Source organism: Dama dama, chromosome 6 (assembly GCF_033118175.1).
Source record: "Dama dama isolate Ldn47 chromosome 6, ASM3311817v1, whole genome shotgun sequence".
NCBI classification, from domain to species: Eukaryota; Metazoa; Chordata; class Mammalia; order Artiodactyla; family Cervidae; genus Dama; species Dama dama.
In genome coordinates this window covers 44,396,560-44,417,985 of record NC_083686.1, presented here as the reverse complement: position 1 = coordinate 44,417,985, position 21,426 = coordinate 44,396,560, and the positions used below count along the sequence as shown (strand labels likewise).

Sequence of the window (21,426 nt, the reverse complement as noted above, 5' to 3'; positions counted from 1 at the left end):
ATGTTCATTCTTTTAAGAGCCCTTGCTCTCTGAGAGACTCAGAGAACTGAGTTCCTAAGGCAAGTCTTTTTCCTTTCTAAGCTTCTGCCTAATTCTCACTGAAAACATTTCCCCTAGAGAATAGTTTCTAACTTATTATAAATTCTTGTCATTAATTCATTTATAACAATAGCCAACCCAGTCATTAATGGCTTAATGTCTAAGGGGCTGTATGACTCTCAAGAGATAATTAGGTAACTAACCTCTTTTAGTTTAGCACATCAAGTTAAGAATTATATTTGCACCAGAACACCAATGATGATGAACTAACAGTGTATCTATGCCTGAGTATACAGTATAATACTGAAATCTTCTAATTATACCTACCATATGGTGTATAACTTTAAAACTGATGATATTTGCCTGGAGTACATGGAATGGTATCCAGCACAAATCGTGGTTTAGCCTATATTCAAAACTGCTGGCTTCTTAGACCAGTAAGGAAAAAGGTGTATTTTCAGATGACACAATCTGCTATTGTGATCCCCCAAAGAGGGTACTGAGGTCTAGAAATTTGCCTGCTGCTTTGCTGAGGATCCCAATCTAGGTGACTTTGTCCTGCATCTTTAGATAAGCAGATCCTGTCTGATATACCCACAAGAGATCTGTGTCTGCATTTTGGTTAATCTGAGTATCTACTGCATTATTCAAGATAGTGGTGATTTATGAAGGCAAGTTATACTTATAAGGTGTTTAAGTATATACCTTATACTAGGCTCAGTGATTCACATGCATCTTACTCAGGAGATATGAACAACTAGCACCTCCATATTACATAGATGAGGAAACTGGATTTGAGCAAGTTAAGTAAACTGCCAAAGTTCACATAGCAGTAACTCAATCTCAGAACAGCCTGTGCCTTCATAGTATTTTTCTTCCAATATTAATTTATAACCAAAAAGTTATTATAAAATTTAATTCAATAAAGTAATTTAACATAATGCCTAATTTTTTTTTAAAACCCTTTTAATACTGTTCATTTAGTCCCTAACTTCACTATAGAAAGGTACAGCGGCTGGGACATCCTTCCGCAGGGAGAATTACCTGTAGGAACTGCTGCGGCGGCTGAGCCAGCTGAGCCTGAGGCGGTTGCTGACCTGGCGGGAGCGGCTGCTCCTGGGGGCTCTGCTGCTGCGTGACTGACAGCGTCTGCGACTGCGGGTGCTGAGGGGCGAAGGTGGGGTAGGCAGTCACCACCTGACCCATGAGCATGGCGCTGGGCACCATGACCGCCCCACAGGCCACAGGAGCAGTCACTAATTTGGTCACAAGCTGCTGACCTTGAGAAAATCTGTTAGGAGGAAAGAAAGGAAAGGGGAGTCAGAAGTACAAGTATACACTATGAAAGGCAGTGGGCTGAGTATTCCTCTAAGAGAGGACCCATGATATTACCAATTTAGCTTTTTAAAGCCATATGTTCCAATTTTGTTACATGTTTTTAAAGATTCCCTTTGGGATACCAGTGAAACAGAAATGTACAGAGCAAAATGAAGCGATCACAAACAAAAATACAAACTCTTTTTTTGATATCCACATGCAAAAGAATGAAATTTGACCTTTACATCATATAAAAAAATTAATTCAAAACGGATTGAAGACCTAAACATAAATGTCAAAAACTATGAAACTCTTAGAATAAAACATAGGGAGAAAGTTTCATGCCACTGGATTGGGCAATAATTTCTTAGAAGTTATGACATTAAAAGCATACACAATGAAAGAAAAAATAGATAAACTGAAAAACAAGTTTAAAATCTTTTATGTAGCAAGGGACACTACCAACAAAATAAAAGGGCACTCCAGAGTGGGAGAAAATATTTACAAATCATGGATCTGGTAAGGGATTAACAACTAGAAAATATAAAGCAATACTACAACACAGCAACAAACAATCTGATTAAAAAACCACCAAGGGTCCTAAGTGATATTTCTTCACACTATATACAATTGGTCGATAAGCACTGAAAAGATGCTCAATATGACCAATCATTAGAGAAATGCAAATCAAAACCACCAGGAGATACCACATCACATTCAATAGGATGGCTACTATCAAACAAAGTAATTGTGTTGACAAGGATGCAGAGAAACTGGAATTTCTGTGCACTGTCGGTGGGAATATAAAGTGGTTTGTCCATTATGGAAAACAGTATGGTGGTCTTTCATCAAAACTAAAAATGTAACAACCATATGATCCAGCAATTCCATTTCTGTACATATACTCAAAAGAATGGAAAACAGGAACTCACACAGTTGCACACCAATGTTCATAGCAGCTATTCACAACTTCCAAAAGATGGATATAACCCAACTGTCCATCAGCAGATAAATGGGTCGACAAAATGTGGTATACACATTACAACTGAATAACACTTAGCCTTAAAGAGGAAGGAAATTCTGATGCATGCTATAACATGGCTGAACCTTGAGGACATGATGCAAATGAAATAAGCCAGGTAGAAAAGACATACATTATATGATGCCATTTACATATGGCATCTAGAGTAGTCAAACTCAGACTTATGTGCTTAGAAAGTAGAATGGTGATTTCCAAGAGTTAGGGGGAAGAGGAAAGCATATTGTCTGATGAATACAGATTTTTAGTTTGGGAAGAAGAAAAAATTTCTGGAGATTGATGGCAGTGACTGTCACAATGGTGCCAACCTACTCGTATGTCAACGAACCGCACGTGTGAAAATGGTTAGCATAGTGAGTATTTTGTAACGTGTATTTCACCACAATAAAAAAAAAAATGCAATGCACGCATGCAAAAAGTTTTTAATCTGTTAAAAATATCAACTTGTTTCTTTTTATAAAACTACTAAGTACTTGGGAGTTAGATATATGTGACACATAGTTCATTTTGCTAATCAAAATAAACTTAAAGCTGTCCTAAAGGAATTCTTAAAAAATCTCTAAGTTTATAGATGTTTACATCGTAAGTTGTGTCTTATAAACATAAATGACATTTATGTTTCAAAACTAAATGACATTCTAATAGCGTATAAAAGTACCTTCAATTTACAAATTTATCACACGCAGTACCCACTGCATTACAATTCACTAATACTCCTCCCACCCACTACCTTCCTGCTTCCACAGTCTTTAATAAAAGAACAATAACAAAAAAACAATGCCTCTTCAGGGAAAGATATCATTTCTATCTGCCTTTTCTGTGAGATGAACTTAGTTTCTATCATTGGTCACTACGGTGAGGAAACTGAGATAAGACTCTACTGTAGATTTAACTTGATATAACTGCAATTACAACCTGTTTTAAGGTAGATAATTATAGCTACACTTAGAATTTTTATACAGTTTAAATGTTCCATAAGACAAAACAAATCTATTTTGAATCCATGCCAAATCTTAAAAATAAAGCATTGTATATTATGTACTTTAGGATCAATTATTATTTAATGCAAAAACATAATGAAAAATTTACAAACAAATAACATTATAAAGTGGCTTAATCACAGAAGTGCTAAGCACTAATTTCTCCGTCATCTTAAAAGAATTTAGCATCTGAATTGCCCAACTGCCCACTGCTAAGTATGAGAATATCTCATTCCTCTCTGGCACCAAAAGACATTCTGCAGTTTACTTTGGCTTTAACTTCTTTTTTTGTATACACTGCTCCCTCTGCCTAGAATACCTTCCTGTGACTCCGTGCTACACACATATCTAAAGCAATGCTCTTAAGACACAGGCTGAGTATCTCCTCCCTGAAATTTTCCCTGACCACGCTCCTCACCTGCTTGCCTCAACCCATAAAACTGCTCACTTCCTTTTTTTCAAAGATCTACTAAGTATTTATCACACCAAATAATACTGATTTATTCACCTTTCTACAGCTTTGACTAGTCTGATCTTTCTTCTGGGATAAAGAATATGCCATACTCATATAAGCAGGCACTCAAATGTTTGCTTAAGTTGTTTCTCCCCCTTCAAAAACAGCTGTCTACAAATTGCTAAACTGTGTCCTCTAAAATGCATGTCAACATTTTATGTTAATGGATTTCCCTTGGGCTTTAAATCTAGCCCTTTATAATATTTCTATGGAGTATATTCATAACACTTCCTTTGAAAGCTAGACTTTTTAACTTGAAGGAACTGAGTTCCAAAAAGAAGCAGTGAGTTTCTCTCTGATCTTACTGCTTCTGCAATCCAGCAGCTTCCTTACACTCTGGAAATTATTAATAGGGTTTCAATAAAATCTACTACAAAGTCTAATACAACAGCAAGATTTTATTATAAAAGCAGCAGTCTACTTACATTGCATTAAAATAAGTAAAAATAAAATGCATTTAAAATGTAATTTTTAAGACTGCAGAAATCCTATAGTTTTGAAAGACACCTTTCTTCCTAATATTTGAAAAGGTTATTTTTTTAAAATACCTATTTCTAGGTCAGCCATTTGGAAGACTAAAATTAGCCACAGATGGCGATTTTTTCTAGAATTGCCCATAAAACTCTAGTGTAGTATATGTTTAAGCACTTGAGCTCTGAAATCAGACACCCAGTTTTGAATTCAGATCCCCTTCTTCACTCCCTTCACAGCTTCAGACCCTTGACCAAATTTTTTATTCTTTCCTGGGAAATAAAGACCCTCACACATTTTTTTTTAATAAGAATTAAATGAGATAATATACTTTGAGCATTTAGTACAGTACTTAACAAAACTCAAGAAAGGTGAGCTAAACTTACTCCATAGCACGTATAAACTATGGTAGCATACACCTTTACCATTGCTACTACATTGACAACACAAGAACGGCCGTATTGAAGAGATAAAAGTTTCATAGTGATACTGACAAAACCTATCATAAAACTTGTGTAGAATTTGGATTCTACCATATGTTAGCACATTTTTGAACATGAAATAACATGAAATAAAATTTGCTATTACTCTTTTATTATAAAGTACTTCAACAAGGATACATTGTTTTTATTTCAAATTCTAGAGTGAGCAATAAATTAAAATCTCACTTAAAAAATCCAAGTATTGTTTTATAATCAAACAACTGACATCTCTGGAAACATGACAGCTACCTGATCTGTCTGTCCTGAGTGAATGTAGTTACTGCAGCACTCTGGGAACTGTTTTGTGGCATACTAGATGGAATCTGGACCATGCTTCCAGCCGTCGGCTGAGAAATCACCATAGTGTTATACAGTGGGGCTGTAAGAGCGCTCTGTGTCTGACTGGGAAGAGATGTTTGTTGACTGTGCCCACTCAGTACATTCTGTTGACTCTGCTAGAAAAGAGAAGATTTCACAGACAGAAAAAAATTTATTCAGGAAGTATGCTTCTACCACTCATCATTCTAACAATAGTTGACATGATAGAAAAAGAAGTGGCAGAACATACTACTCTGGGAGAAACTGAACCATCAAGGAATAACTTGGAATAACTGAGAATGAATTAGTCTTCAATATTTTGCTGGAAGGTAAGCTATGAGTTTCGAAAAGGAGAATGATCTTAACAACGATGACATAAAATATACATGAAGAGCTACTAAACACCCAAAGTAACTGACATTTGACATCTTTATGTATTTCATTCGAAGTCTTGAGATTTACAATCACAGATGCATGTCAATTACCAAAATTTCCTAGAATGTTAATTAAGCCATCACTGCCCTAACAAAATACATTCTTCACATATGGTAACAAATGTCCTGGTCAGAATCCTGCAACTTTCTTTCTTTTTCCACACACAGAAGTAGTCTGTATATTCATTTCAAGCAAACTGCAACAATTTTCTAAATGTTGAAGTACAGAAAGCATTCAACATTGAACAGTTTAAGAATAATTTTGCACAAAATACTTTATCACTCTCAATACTATAGTTTCTAATTATTACTATTAAAGGTTTACATATGGTATTATTCAAAATGAAGCTTTTGTTTTTGTCTTAGCAACACCACACATTTCAGTCACTGAACATTCCATAGCCCACTGTACTCAATAACATTACCTGACTTGATGTACTTTGTAAACTCTGCTGTTGTATCACATGCTGAGTTGTGCCAATGTGTCCAGTATTCATTCCACTTTGAATCTGGTTAGTTTGAACAACCTGGCTTTGCATATTTATAGGTGCAAGCTGCTGGATATTAGATGAATTTCCAGAAGAAAGTTGAACAGAACCAAAATTCAATCCAGGGGTTGACTGTTGTAAAAACATCTTTAAAAATAAAGATTACGTTAAAATGATCTTTTTAAATTAAAAAGAATGAGAGCATTTTTAGCAAAAATAGCTAAAAATTAAGTTTTAAAAGCAAGTAACAAGAAGACTAAGTCATTCTGAATGAACAATGAGCAATAAATAATTACTGAATAAAACATGATACTCATTTTCATTCTTGCAATCATCCTAACCCCTAATTATGTCTCTAATTGTCAGAAAAAGCATTATAAATTTCAAAACCTCTACTTGCTTGACACTTTACATGTTGAGGATTATTATACATGTTACCGTTACCCTAACTTAGCTACTCAAAGGTCTGTGGATTGGAAGCTGTGCATCACTCATCATTTATAACTCATGGCATTAAAGAGAAGTGGTTTTCACTTGAAGGTTTTACCAAAGTCCTAGTTGCATCGGATAGACATAACTTTGGCCCTGTTGGTTGATCAAATAAGACTATAATTTGAATCATACCTACCAGTAAGTTATTCAAAAAATTACTGATGATTAACTTTAAATTCTGTACCTACATGTACCTAAAAGTCTATGTAAAGTATTATTTTGATATTATGGGAATTTAAGCTTACTAATAATTAGACTGCTAAAAGATGACTCTAATCTGGAGAAACAAAAATGCTGATGGAAACACTCTTGGGAATCAATTATCTTTAGCTACTATAAATGCTTTTCATACTGTTCATGGGTTCTCAAAGCAAGAATACTGAAGTGGTTTGCCATTCCCTTCACCAGTGGAATAGCATATTAAAAAGCAGAGGCATTACTTTGCCAACAAAGGTCTGTCTAGTCAAGGCTATGGTTTTTCCAGTGGTCATGTATGGATGTGAGAGTTGGACTGTGAAGAAAGCTGAGTGCTGAAGAATTGATGCTTTTGAACTGTGGTGTTGGAGAAGACTCTTGAGAGTCCCTTGGACTACAAGGAGATCCAACCAGTCCATCCTAAAGGAGATCAGTCCTGGGTGTTCATTGGAAGGACTGATGCTGAAGCTGAAACTCCAATACTTTGGCTACCTCATGTGAAGAGCTGACTCACTGGAAAAGACCCTGATGCTGGGAGGGATTGGAGGCAGGAGCAGAAGGGGACGACAAGAGGATGAGATGGCTGGATGGCATCACCAACTCGATGGACATGAGTTTGAGTAAACTCTGGGAGTTGGTGATGAGTAGGGAGGTCTGGCATGCTGCAATTCATGAGCTCGCAGAGTCGGACACGACTGAGCGACTGAACTGAACTGAACTGTAAATGCAATCATAATGAGTAGATAACCAATGAGTAATTACTGAACTAAATGGATGAAACATATCTTTTGCATCTCACTTTTTATTAAGAAGAGTCAATTTCCTAAGAAGCCAAAATACAAACGAAATGCTTTGTTTGTAATCAAATGTAGTAACTTACCTGCAGCCCTTGACCATGAACCATTTGAAGCTGTTCTTGAATTTTTCTTAGTTCTTCTTGTTGCCGATGAATATTCGCCTCTATCATCCGAGTTCGCTGCTCCAATTGGTCTTTGAGATGCTGCATGGCTCCTAACTGAGCTGAGAACTGAAACTTAAGTATCGTGGATGGAAAAAGTATAACATATTTTACAATCACTTCTCATAACTGTAAAATGTGAAATGTAAGCAGTATATCATGAATTAAGAATGTCATGCCAGTTACTAATTTATTGCTTCTCAACATCTAATTCACCTATCATTGCTCAGCTTTGTGGTACTAGAGCAGGACCCTATAAACGCTTCTCCTTAATCAGCAGGCACCAGCAGTCCTGTCAGTGATGATGTGGAGGGTGTAAAGGGTGACTGGGTCACCTCTCCGGTTCTAGTGCTTCTCCTTCTCGTTCTGATGCCAGCGGGGAGCGTCCTAGTGAGTACCACCAGCATCCAGCAGACTTTCCAGCAAGTCTCACTGGCTTGCGAGTGGGCAGCTTCCCAGCAAACTTGACTGGTATCCCAGCAGGTGGCTTCTCGCTCCCCAGCCCAAGTCTGCGGCACTTCAGTGATGCGTGTACATCCAGTGGCTCTAGCCACAGCGGCTCCAATGGGACCTGAGTCTCAGCCTGGCCTGGAGGAGCAGTTCAGGAGGATGGAAGGAGTCTTCTGAGCTGTTCCCCCTTGACAACTCTCCCTTTCACTTACCTTTAGTGGCTGCTCTCTACACTGGTATTCCCTGTATCCTTTTTAATTCTCTTAACTGCTCTCAGTAGTTAATCTCTGTTACCAGTTAATAATTTTTTATACCATCCCTGTTCAAATTTCCCATCCAGCTTCTGACTAGAGCTTGACTGATTACAAGATGACTTAATAACACTGGCTTTTAAAGACCTAAGGTCCTACTGTGGTGCTACTACTTGATAGAACAAGTTACTGAACTTCATTCCTGACGTTCTAACAAATGAAAAAGTAGCCTGCACCTGGAGTTATTCACATAAAATTCTGTCATCCCGAGAATGTCTTCTTTGTGCAGGTCATTAGAAAGTTATAAAAATCTGACAGATTAACCAACCATAAAATTTTCAACAAACTGTTCTCAAACACAAAAACCTAGGCTTTTAAAGACCAAGCAATTTTAAGTGAATGCTGCATATGCCAACAAAAGCATGCTTATTCTACTTACAGAGTAAGGTTTTCAATCTCACTTATTTCCGCTTCACCTGAGTTACCGACAGCTTCTATTTACTATTGCTTGCAACTAAGCACATTTAGTGATTTACCACTTACGTTTAAACAGGCTCATTTACTTATTTCCAGGAATATTCAGCACAGGATACAGTAATAAAAGCAGAAAGAATTTCACTTTACTGGAAATCTGTCTTACCTTAAGAGTCTACTACAATGCGTGTAAAAGCAAATGACACCCCAAAAGCTTTTTTACCCTATCTTCAAAAGTTTGTTTTGAGAATACTGAGTATTACTTTTCAAAGTATACAACTCTGACTTCTGAAGTTGACAATAACCAGATCAAACATCAAATTACACTAGGTATGAAAAAATATTACAAATTTAATATCCTCATGCCTTAATTTTTTATTATTTAAAATTTTATATTTATATCATATAAATATATTGTATCCTAAAGTTATTTATACCTTTAGATAAACATTATACTGTCACCACTTAAAGAATTTCTATTAAATACAAATAAGAATAAACACAGAAAGCAGAATAATGGGAAGTAAAATCAAAGAACTAAGAGGAAAAGTGTTTGGCTTTATCACTGAATGAAATGAGATTTGAATACTTATTTGAGGACTCAGTGCTGATGAAAACTACTGCAACTCCAGATACTATTTAAAGATATAGTGCTGCTATAAATACCTTACACAATTATGTGTTGCTAAAAGTCAAGATTATGACAATTAGATTGTTATTTAGATTATGACAGTTTACAGCAATGTCAATGTATTTGTACAAGCATCATAATATATAATAGCTATAATTATATATGTCTGGTGGCTCAGATGGTAAAGAATCCGCCTGCAGCGCGGGAGACCTGGGTTCGATCCCTGGGTTGGGAAGACCCCCTGAAGGAGGGCATGGCAACCCACTCCAGTATTCTTGCCTGGAGAACCGCATGGACAGAGTCTGGTGGGCTACAGTCCATGGGTTGCAGAGTCGGACATGACTGAGCAACTAAGCACAATTTAAGTAACAACCATATAAGATAAAGGTATTTTTAGATACCTAGTGTTAATATTATTTGAAATGAAGACAATGTGGAGATAGCTTCAACATCAAACACAACAGAAAATTTCGGATTATTTCTAGTACAACTTAGTTTTTTCACTTGTCTGAGGCAATGAGTGAGTGCAATCATAAATGAAAAGTTGTGAAGTTAGAATCAAAAGTGTCACTTTTGTAATTCCTCTCCTTTGTCTTGCTAGCTTTTATATTTAAGCCTCCTTTGGGACTCAGCCCAAGTAACAATTCTTTCAGAAAGTTCTCTTTTACTTCCTCAGTCTGCAATTAAGAGTCCATCTAATGTGCTCACGTATCAAGCTTTAGACCTTAAGCATAGACTATTTGTAGTTATCTATCATTCCCTCTAGATGTAATCAAGTTTCTTAGTATAGATATATTTGCACTGCCAGCACCTGCAGTATATGATAATATAAGGAGCTTAATAAATGGCTTACATATAAACAAATGAATACATGAATAAAATTACTCAATTCTTCCAATATCCATGGGAAGAACAAAATGAACAACTACATTTCATCTTTAATATTTTTCTATGAAAAGTGAAACTGTTAGTCACTCAGTCATGTCCAACTCTTTGTGACCCCATGGCCTACAGACCTCTAGGCTTATCTGTCCATGGAATTCTCCAGGCAAGAATACTGGAGTGAGTAGCCATTCCTTTCACCAGGGAATCTTCCTGACCAGGTCTTCTGTACTGCAATCTGAGCCACCACAGTATTTCTCAACAGGGATTAATCAGGATAGCTTTTTGTTGTGCAAAACTGTCATGAACCCTAAAAGACAACTGAAGTACCAGAGGTACTCAATATCATTGACAATCAAAAAATCCCCAGGTATACTAAACATCCACAACTGAGATTTACTGCACCTGTACTTTAAAAAATCACTAGTAGCTTGAAAGTGAAAGTCACTCAGTTGTGTCCAACTCTTTGGAACCCCATGGACGATACAAGTCCATGAAATTTTTCAGGCCAGAATACTGGAGTGGGTAGACTTTCCCTTCTCCAGGGGATCTTCCCAACCCAGGGATCGAACCCAGGTCTCCCACCTTGCAGGCGGATTCTTTACCAGCTAAGCCACAAGGGAAGCCCAAGAATACTGGAGTGGGTAGCCTATCCCTTCTCCAACAGATCTTCCTGATCCAGGAATAGAACTGGGGTCTCCTGCATTGCAGGCAGATTCTTTACTGATTGAGCTATGAAGGAAGCCCCACTAGTAGCTTAAAGACTATTTATAATTTTAAAATATTTAACAGAAACAAAAATACCTGGGACATGCCTTGTGGAACTGGTAAATTTGCAGATTGAGACATCACAGGCTGTGTTAATGACTGACCAACAGTCTGGGAATTTATAGACTAGAAGCAAAATAAAAAATAACACTGGGTGACAATCATTTCCATACATGAATACTCCTACCAGAAATATCACCATGGCTTCTTTATAACTGAATTACAGCTTTTAGATGAGCCTCATACATTTTTAGATGAGCACAGGCCTGTCTCTCCCTCTAAACTGGAAATGCTTATTTCCTATTTATCTTTTTATCTTTCAAGGCATCTGTCATATTATCTTGCATGGGCTCTCAATAAGAGTTACCTGGACTTTATTGAAAGTGATTGGTATTTGAAATTAGATATAAAATGGCTCTAAATTATCAGCTTCCCATAATTAAAAAAAAAATCTAACATTTTATCTGAAAAATAATCAAAAGGACTTGTATGTTTGACTACTACTTCACAAAAAAATGAAGACCTTGAGTAAGTGTTGTATATCAACAACTATTTTAAATCTCACAGAAAGGGATAATGAATAAATGAATTTATCAATATTTAGATGATTCCCCCCCCCCACCCCTTTTAATAAATCTTTATTCAGAAAAATACTATCTGAAGAGTTTACCTGACTACTAAATGATGACCTCCTTTGTGCCACTTTTTCATGAGCTGGTAAATGTTGTCTGGGAGGAGTGCTAGTATCTGTTGGGATCTTTGTTGGTGTAGCTAAAATTGGTCAACAGAAACAGAATATCATTAGTACTTCGAAAATACAATTTTCAAAGATCAATCTCAAAATGCATTCCGGTGAATAAAAGTGGTCTGTAAAAGAGTTGTTTATCTAAATTATTCAATAAAAGTGAAGTCTATGACAACAAGATGATTTATTTTAATTACCTCTTTTTTTAAGGATAAAGAAAATATCTGAAATAGGAAAATTTCAAATATAAAATGGTTACTACCCCTACAATTCTATAATAGAAAAAACCAATAAACTTAATTTAAAAAATGGCCTAAGGACTTGAATAGATATTTACTCAGACAAGACACAGAGATGGCCAGCCATATGTGAAATAATACTCAATATTCCACTGAACATCAGGGAAAAGGAAATCAAAACCACAATGAGATATCACCTCTACCTCTAAAGAATGGTTACTATCAAAAAATCACGGTGTAAATCAACTAAAAAAAAACCTTATAAACTGTTAAAAAAAAAATCTAAAGACAAGTGTTGGTGAGAACTTGTGTGAGTTCTGGAAACCTTGCACACTGTTGATGGGGATGGGAAATGACACAGATACTGTGGAAACAATATGGCCATTTTTCAAAAAAATTAAGATTAGAACTACCATATATGAACTAGAAATCCCACTTCTGAGTATTTATCAAAAAAAATTGAAGTCAGCATCTTGAAGAGATATTAGCATTCCAATGTTCACTGCAGTACCATTCACAATAGCCAAGGTATGGAGACAATCTAAATATCTGTTGACAGGTGAAAGGATTAATAAAATGTGATATATACATACAATGAAATATTACTATTTATCCCAAAAAAGGAAGGACATTCTATAATATGTTACATGAATGAAACTTTAGGCCATTATGCTAAGTGAAATAGGCAATGACAGAAAAAACAAGTATCTCATAATTGATATGAAGTTATTTAAAATAGTCAAACTCACTGAAACAAACAGCACAATGGTGACTGCCAAGGGTGGGGGGCAGGGAATGGGGAGTTATTAATTAGTGGGCATAAAGTTTCAGATAAGCACAATGAATAAACTCTGGAGATCTGCAGTAAAATATCATACCTCTAGTCAACAATAATATATCATACACTTAAAGGATTTCATTTTAATTCTTAAATTTTTTTTCTTTAAAAAGAAAGAAATAGCTATAATAAGGACATTTCCCCCCCTAAAATCTCAGATATTCTATGTTCAAGGACTTTGATGTTCTACCCACCATGTAGATGGTCGAGTAGTTCAAACAAGTCTCTTTTTCATTATACACAGTTTTAGTACTCTGAGAAATCAAAGTGCTAGATTCTTTTTAAAAAATTTAAAAGGGTATTAATTTAATTACAATTATGTGTGTCTTCATAAAGACAAAATACCCAGAAAACACTTTCTAAAAAGCAAACTAAGAACACTTACAGGTTCTATCAATAAAAAAGGAATTACTGTAATAGTTTTGCTTTCTTTCTGGGGGATGATTAAAAATACCAATACCGACATTGCTACCTACATATTCTACAGGTTACTTTATAAGTTAATTCTTTGCTAAATGTGAGCAACGTGCCTCTTGCTCACTGAAAAAGAAATGTATTTCAGAAATGTAAACACTTATCATTTGAAAGTGGCAGCTGATGAAAAATGCTGGTAACAATAATGCAAACAATTTAGAAGGACATCTTTAAAGGAAGTCTGCTTTCAAGCTGGGGTACTCACAGGAAGGGTCCGAGACTGCTGTGTGAGATGATTTTCTTGAACTCCGGGAGGAAGCAGAAGGAGTTGGGCTGTGATCAAACCTCTCCAAGGCTTCCTTGAGACTGACTGTATTTATACGATTATCAGACCCAGAATCTTGGCTCTAAGGAGACAAGAGTAAAGTAAACGCCTCCTGTGGTTCAGTTCAGAGATCCCAAATTAGCACATCGCTTGCTGATTTCCCCTCCCCAAAATCAGTTTTCACCCATAACAGTGCAAGTGTACCTGTGTAATAACTAGGTAAAGAAATGAAAATTTATTTTTTTATAGCCAGAAAGTTTTGGTTTCCTTCTCTATTGAAAGAAACAACAGATGCAAAGGAATAAAGTTGGACTATTATCTTACAGCATATACAGAAGTTAACGCAAAATGGATCAAAGATCTAAACATCAGAATTAAAACTACAAAACTTTTAGGGAAGAAAGAGGAAAGCTTTATTAACACTGCACTGGGCAATGACTAAAGCACAGGGAATGGTAGTGCATCAAAGGACACTATAAACAAGTGGAAAGGCACCAAGGAACGGGAGAAAACATTTGTAAGTCATTTATTTGATAAAGAATTAATACCCAGAATATATAAAGAGCTCCTACCACTCAAAAAAAAAAAACCCAAAAAATCCAATTAAAAAATGGGCAAAAGTCTTGCATAGACATTTCTTCCAAGAAGATATTTAAATGGCCAATAAACACATGAAAACATACTTAATATCAGTAGTCATTAGGGAAGTGCCAATCAAAACCAAGAAATACCACTTTAAATCTATCAAGATGGCTATTACCAAAACAATGAGACAACCACGAGCGCTGGTGAGGACATGGAGACACCAGCACCTGTGTGCAGTGCCAGGGGGTGAGGGTGCTCAGCTGCTCAGTGACGGCCAGCTCTCTGCGACCCTACGGACTGCAGCCCGCCAGGCTCCTCTGTCCATGGGGTTCTCCAGGCAAGGATACTGGAGTGGGCTGCCATTTCCTCCTCCAGGGGACCTTCCCAAGCCAAGGACTGAACTCACAACCCCTGTGTCTTCTGCACTGGCAGGTGGATTCTCTACCCCTGAGCCACCTGGGAAGCCTGATAAGAATGTATAAAACAGTAGAGCTACTATGGAAAAGTGTAACAATTCCTCACAAAATTAAATACAGAATTACTATATGATCCAACAATTTCATTTCTGGGTATATGCTCAAAAGAATTAAAAGCAGGGAGTCAAATGTGTATTTGTAAGCCATGTTCCTAGAAGCATTAACCACAAATAGTCAAAAAGAAGAATGCAACTCAAGTGTCCATCGATGGATGGATGAATAAACAAAATGTGGTATATATACACAATGCAATACTGCTTAATTTCAAAAAGAAACTCTGACACATTACAATATAGATGAACCTTGAGAACATTCAGTTCAGTTGCTCAGTCGTGTCTGACTCTTTGCGACCCCATGAATCGCAGCACGCCAGGCCTCCCTGTCCATCACCAACTCCCAGACTTTACTCAAACTCATGTCCATCGACTTGGTGATGCCATCCAGCCATCTCATCCTCTGTCGTCCCCTTCTCCTCCTGCCCCCAATCCGTCCCAGCATCAGGGTCTTTTCCAACGAGTCAATTCTTCACATGAGGTGGCCAAAGGATTGGAGTTTCAGCTTCCGCATCAGTCCTTCCAATGAACACCCAGGACTGATCTCCTTTAGGATGGACTGGTTGGATCTCCTTGCAGTTCAAGGGACTCTCAAAAGAGTCTTCTCCAACACCACAGTTCAAAAGCATCAATTCTTCCACACTCAGCTTTCTTTACAGTCCAACTCTCACATCCATACATGACTACTGGAAAACCCATAGCCTTGACTAGATGAACCATTGTTGGCAAAGTAATGTCTCTGCTTTTTAATGTGCTATCCAGGTTGGTCTTAACTTTCCTTCTAAGGAGTAAGCATCTTTTAATTTCATGGCTGCAATCACCATCTGCAGTGATTTTGGAGCCCAAAAAAATAAAGCCTGACACTGTTTCCCCATCTATTTCCCATGAAGTGATGGGACCAGATGCTATGATCTTAGTTTTCTGAATGTTGAGCTTTAAGCCAACTTTTTTTCACTCTCCTCCTTCACTTTTATTAAGAGGCTTTTTAGTTCCTCTTCATTTTCTGCCACAAGGGTGGTGTCATCTGCATATCTGAGGTTATTGATATTTCTCTTGGCAATCTTGATTCTAGCATGTGCTTCTTCCAGCCCAGCGTTTCTCATGATGTACTCTGCACAGAAGTTAAATAAGCTCGGTGACAATATACAGCCTTGACATACTCCTTTTCCTATTTGGAACCAGTCTGTTGTTCCATGGCCAGTTCGAACTGTTGCTTCCTGACCTGCATACAGGTTTCTCAAGAGACAAGTCAGATAGTCTGGTATTCCCATCTCTTTCAGAATTTTCCACAGTTTATTGTGATCCACACAGTCAAAGGCTTTGGCATAGTTAATAAAGCAGAAATAGATGTTTTTCTGGAACTCTCTTGCTTTTTCGATGATCCAGTGGATGTTGGCAGTTTGATCTCTGGTTCCTCTGCCTTTTCTAAAACCAGCTTGAACATCTGGAAGTTCATGGTTCACGTATTGCTGAAGCCTGGCTTGGGGAATTTTGAGCATTACTTTACTAGCCTGTGAGATGAGTGCAATTGCGCAGTAGTTTGAGCCTTCTTTGGCACTGCCTTTCTTTGGGATTGGAATGAAAACTGACCTTTTCCAGTCCCATGGCCACTGCTGAGTTTCCCAAATTTGCTGGCATATTGAGTGCAGCACTTTCACAGCATCATCTTTCAGGATTTGAAATAGTTCAACTGGAATTCCATCACCTCCACGAGCTTTGTTTGGAGTGATGCTTTCTAAGGCCCACGTGACTTCACATTCCAGGATGTCTGGCTCTAGGTGAGTGATCACACCCTCATGATTGTCTGGGTCGTGAAAATCTTTTTTGTACAGTTCTTCTGTGTATTCTTGCCACCTCTTCTTAATATCTTCTGCTTCTGTTAGGTCCATACAATTTCTGTCCTTTATTGAGCCCATCTTTGCATGAAATGCTCACTTGGTATCTCTAATTTTCTTGAAGAGCTTTCTAGTCTTTCCTTTTTTTTATTTTTTTCCCATTTATTTTTATTAGTTGGAGGCTAATTACTTTACAATATTGTAGTGGTTTTTGCCATACATTGACATGAATCAGCCACGGATTTACATGTATTCCCCATCCCGATCCCCCCTCCCACCTCCCTCTCCACCCGATCCCTCTGGGTCTTCCCAGTGCACCAGCCCTGAGCACTTGTCTCATGCATCCAACCTGGGCTGGTGATCTGTTTCACCCTTGATAATACACATGTTTCGATGCTGTTCTCTCAAAATATCCCACCCTTGCCTTCTCCCACAGAGTCCAAAATTCTGTTCTGTACATCTGTGTCTCTTTTCCTGTTTTGCATATAGGGTTATCGTTACCATCTTTCTAAATTCCATATATATGCGTTAGTATACTGTATTGGTCTTTATCTTTCTGGCTTACTTCACTCTGTATAATGGGCTCCAGTTTCATCCATCTCATTAGAACTGATTCAAATGAATTCCTTTTAATGGCTGAGTAATATTCCATGGTGTATATGTACCACAGCTTTCTTATACATTCATCTGCTGATGGACATCTAGGTTGCTTCCATGTCCTGGCTATTATAAACAGTGCTGCGATGAACATTGGGGTGCACGTGTCTCTTTCAGATCTGGTTTCCTCGGTGTGCATGCCCAGCAGTGGGATTGCTGGGTCATATGGCAGTTCTGTTTCCAGTTTTTTAAGGAATCTCCACACTGTTCTCCATAGCGGCTGTACTAGTTTGCATTCCCACCAACAGTGTAAGAGGGTTCCCTTTTCTCCACACCCTCTCCAGCATTTATTGCTTGTAGACTTTTGGATAGCACTAGTCTTTCCTATTCTGTTGTTCTCCTTTATTTCCTTGCATTTATCACTGAGGAAGGTTTTCTTATCTCTCCTTGCTATTCTTTGGAACTCTGCATTCAAATAGGAATATCCTTCCTTTTCTCCTTTGCTTTTTGCTTCTCTTCTCTTCGCAGCTATTTGTAAGGCCTCCTCACGCCATTTTGCTTTTTTGCATTTCTTTTCCATGGGGATGCTCTTGATCCCTGTCTCCTGTACAATGTCACAAACCTCCGTCCATAGTTCATTAGGAACTCCGTCTATCAAATCTAGTCCCTTAAATCTATTTCTCACTTCTACTGTATAATCATAAGGGATTTGATTTAGGTCATACCTGAATGGTCTAGTGGCTTTCCCTACTTTCTTCAATTTAAGTCTGAATTTGGCAATAAGGAGTTCATGATCTGAGCCACAGTCAGCTCCCAGTCTTGTTTTTGCTGACTGTAGACAGTGTCTCCATCTTCAGCTCCAAAGAATATGATCAATCTGATTTTGGTGTTGACCATCTGGTGATGTCCATGTGTAGAGTCTTCTCTTGTGTTGTTGGAAGAGGGTGTCTGCTATGACCAGTGCGTTCTCTGGGCAAAACTCTATTAGCCTTTGCCCTGCTTCATTCCATACTCCAAGGCCAAATTTGCCTGTTACTCCAGGTGTTTCCTGACTTCCTACTTTTGCATTCCAGTCCCCTATAATGAAAAGGACATCTTTTGGGGGTGTTACTTCTAAAAGGTCTTGTAGGTCTTCATAGTACCGTTCAACTTCAGCTTTTTCAGCATTACTGGCTGGGGCATAGGCTTGGATTACCATGGTATTGAAAGGTTTACCTTGGAAACGAACAGAGATCATTCTGTCATTTTTGAGACTGCATCCAAGTACTGCATTTCGGATTCTTTTGTTCACCATGATGGCTACTCCATTTCTTCTAAGGGATTCCTGCCCACAGTAGTAGACATAATGGGTCATCTGAGTTAAATTCACCCATTCCAGTCCATCTTAGTTTGCTGCTTCGTAGAATGTCAACGTTCACTCTTGCCATCTCCTGTTTGACCACTTCCAGTTTGCCTTGATTCATGGACCTAACATTCCAGGTTCCTATGCAATATTGCTCTTTACAGCATCGGACCTTGCTTGTATCACCAGTCACATCCACAACTGGGTACTGTTTTTGCTTTGGCTCCATCCCTTCATTCTTTCTGGAGTTATTTCTCCACTGATCTCCAGTAGCATATTGGGCACCTACTGACCTGGGGAGTTCATCTTTCAGTTTCCTATCTTTTTGCCTTTTCATACTGTTCATGGGATTCTCAAGGCAAGAATTCTGAAGTGGTTTGCCATTCCCTTCTCCAGTGGACCGCACTGTCAGATCTCTCCACCTTAACCCATCCGTCTTGGGTGGCCCCACACAGCATGGCTTAGTTTCATTGAGTTAGACAAGGCGCTAAGTGAAATAAGTCAATCACATACAGACAAATACTGTATGATTCCACTTACATGAGGTACCTATAGGAATCAAAGTCATAGTCAGAAGTGGACTGGTGGTTGCCCGGGGTTGGAGAGGAGGGAATGGGGAGTTGCTGTTCAATGGGTATGGAATTTCGGTTTGGAAAGATGAAAAAGTTTTGGTGACGGATGGTGGTAATGCTTACACAACACCGTGAATATACTTAACACCACTGAACTTAAAACTGGTTGAGATGGTAAATTTTGTTACATATATTTCACATCAGAAATAAAAAAAGAACAACCAACAGACACTTTAGTTTATAAAGGCACTGTAAGTATCTTTGGAACTCAGCATTTGACTGCTCAAAATCATCTTCTTCACACCAACTCTGACCTTCTCCAGAATTCAATATCTATATTGGTGATTCATGCAATATCCTGTCCTGGCCTCTCAGCCTTCTAGGAACTCTTCATTGCCAATAACTTCTTCCGCTATTCTACCTGATTCAATCTCTACTCTTCATTACCAGATTACTGTAGTGTCTCTAAAAACACAAATTAAAATCCAACTTTAAACCACACTTCCCCCTCTGAGCTTTCCAGTTTACTTGTTCCTTTGGAGACAATTACAGTCAATCTAAAATGATCGCCAATCTAAAATGATACGTTACACTAAGCAGAAACATTACGTTTTCTAGTGCGCTCCCTTTCCTACTCTCCACAGTTATTCCATACTTTCCAAAAGTTCTTAAACCTCTTTCTCCCTCTCTCTGCACAGAGAGCTCTGTCTTATACAGATGAAAACACCTGCCACCATATATGTAACTCTGCCGATTAGCATGCTGTGCCCTGCTTAGTCACGCAGTCATTGCAACTCTGTGACCCCGTGGACTGTAGCCCACCAGTCTCCTCTCCACGGCATTTCCCAGGCAAGAATAGTGGAGTAGGCAGCCATTTCCTTCTCCAGGGGATCTTCCCAACCCAGGAATCGAACTGGGGTCTCCTGCATTGCAGGCGGAGTCTTTACCAGCTGAGCTACAAGGGAAGCCCACCTATTAACATACCAGGTATATAAATATATCCATCTTCTGTTTGCTCATTATAGTGGGGCGAAGTGTCAAAGAACCTCCATATACAACAGTGAATTAAGCAACAATACTCGGTTCCCTATTTCAGGGAAGCTACACAGAAGGCGATGTGTGTGTATACACAGATATAAATAAATATGATTTCAAAATCACTACTATCACAAAAGGAAAAAAAGGGTTATGTGACACGATGCCCCCGTCCTGCACTCTAATCACTCTCCACATCCTGTTTTGTCTCCATCTCCCACCCTCCCCAGCTCCTGAAACCCTTCTGCCTGCCTTCAGTTTCCCTAATCAGCCAAAGCTCTATTCTCAGCCTCACTTATTAACATTCCTTCATTGGCATCCTCTAACTAAAATCCAGACCCCCCCTAGCCCCACCCCCAAAGGATACCACTTTCTTTGTAAGTCTCTTAGGCAGTGGGAGTTTCCTTTCTCTCAACCTTCAGACCTCTGCTCTGGAGGTAGAACAGAAGTCCTCCTACTGCTCTGGCCTGAACATTTTCCCTTCCACCTTTCCCAAAACTCACAGCTATGAACGCCACATTATCACACCATGTCACTCACTATCTCTCCTCGCTGTAGTCATTTACTCACCTTGTGTTACTCCTCACTAAGTAGCTGAATTAAAGTTTCCCCTCTCCTGGCTCAGTACTGTCCTTCCTGATTTTTTTTAATTGGAGTACTGATGATTTACAACATTGTGTTAATTTCTGCTTACAGCAAAGTGATTTCTGTATATATATCTATCCTGTTTCTAATTCTTTCCCCACAGATTATGACAGAGTATTGGGTACAGTTTTCCATGCTCTACAGTAGGTCCTTGTTGATTATCTGTCTTATATATGATACTGTGAAAGTGAAAGTGAAGTCGCTCAGTTGTGTCTGACTTGTGCGACCCCCATGGACTGTAGCCTACCAGGCTTCTCCGTCCATGGGATTTTCCAGGCAAGAATACTGGAGTGGGTCACCATTTCCTTCTCCAGGAGATCTTCCTGACCCAGGGATTGAACCCAGGTCTCCCGCATTGTAGGCAGACACTTTACCGTCTGAGCCACCAGGGAAGTCCATATAATACTATGCATATATGTTAATCCCAACCCCCTAGTTTATCCCTCCCACCCATCTTTCCCCTTCAGTAACCACAAGTCTGTTCTCTAAGTCTGACAGACTATTTCTGTTTTGTAAATAAGTTGATCTGTATCATTTTTAGA

At 38.3% G+C, this 21,426-nt stretch overlaps 1 protein-coding gene across 15 annotated transcripts in view; it reads right to left on the bottom strand.

Annotated features, from left to right (window-relative positions):
* Positions 1-21,426, bottom strand: part of CLOCK (clock circadian regulator) — a 126,770-nt gene that overhangs the window by 8,160 nt on the left and 97,184 nt on the right. For 13 of the 15 annotated variants that reach the window (XM_061145925.1, XM_061145921.1, XM_061145918.1 and 10 more), the window contains 7 exons: positions 13,685-13,826; positions 11,854-11,954; positions 11,220-11,309; positions 7,650-7,802; positions 6,020-6,229; positions 5,092-5,297; positions 1,084-1,330 (listed from right to left, as the gene is read on the bottom strand). In XM_061145925.1, the coding sequence (XP_061001908.1) occupies positions 1,084-1,330; positions 5,092-5,297; positions 6,020-6,229; positions 7,650-7,802; positions 11,220-11,309; positions 11,854-11,954; positions 13,685-13,826 (1,149 nt within the window). The remainder of the gene's footprint in view (positions 1-1,083; positions 1,331-5,091; positions 5,298-6,019; positions 6,230-7,649; positions 7,803-11,219; positions 11,310-11,853; positions 11,955-13,684; positions 13,827-21,426) is intronic. The other 2 variants (XM_061145929.1, XM_061145932.1) reach the window with 2 other exon arrangements.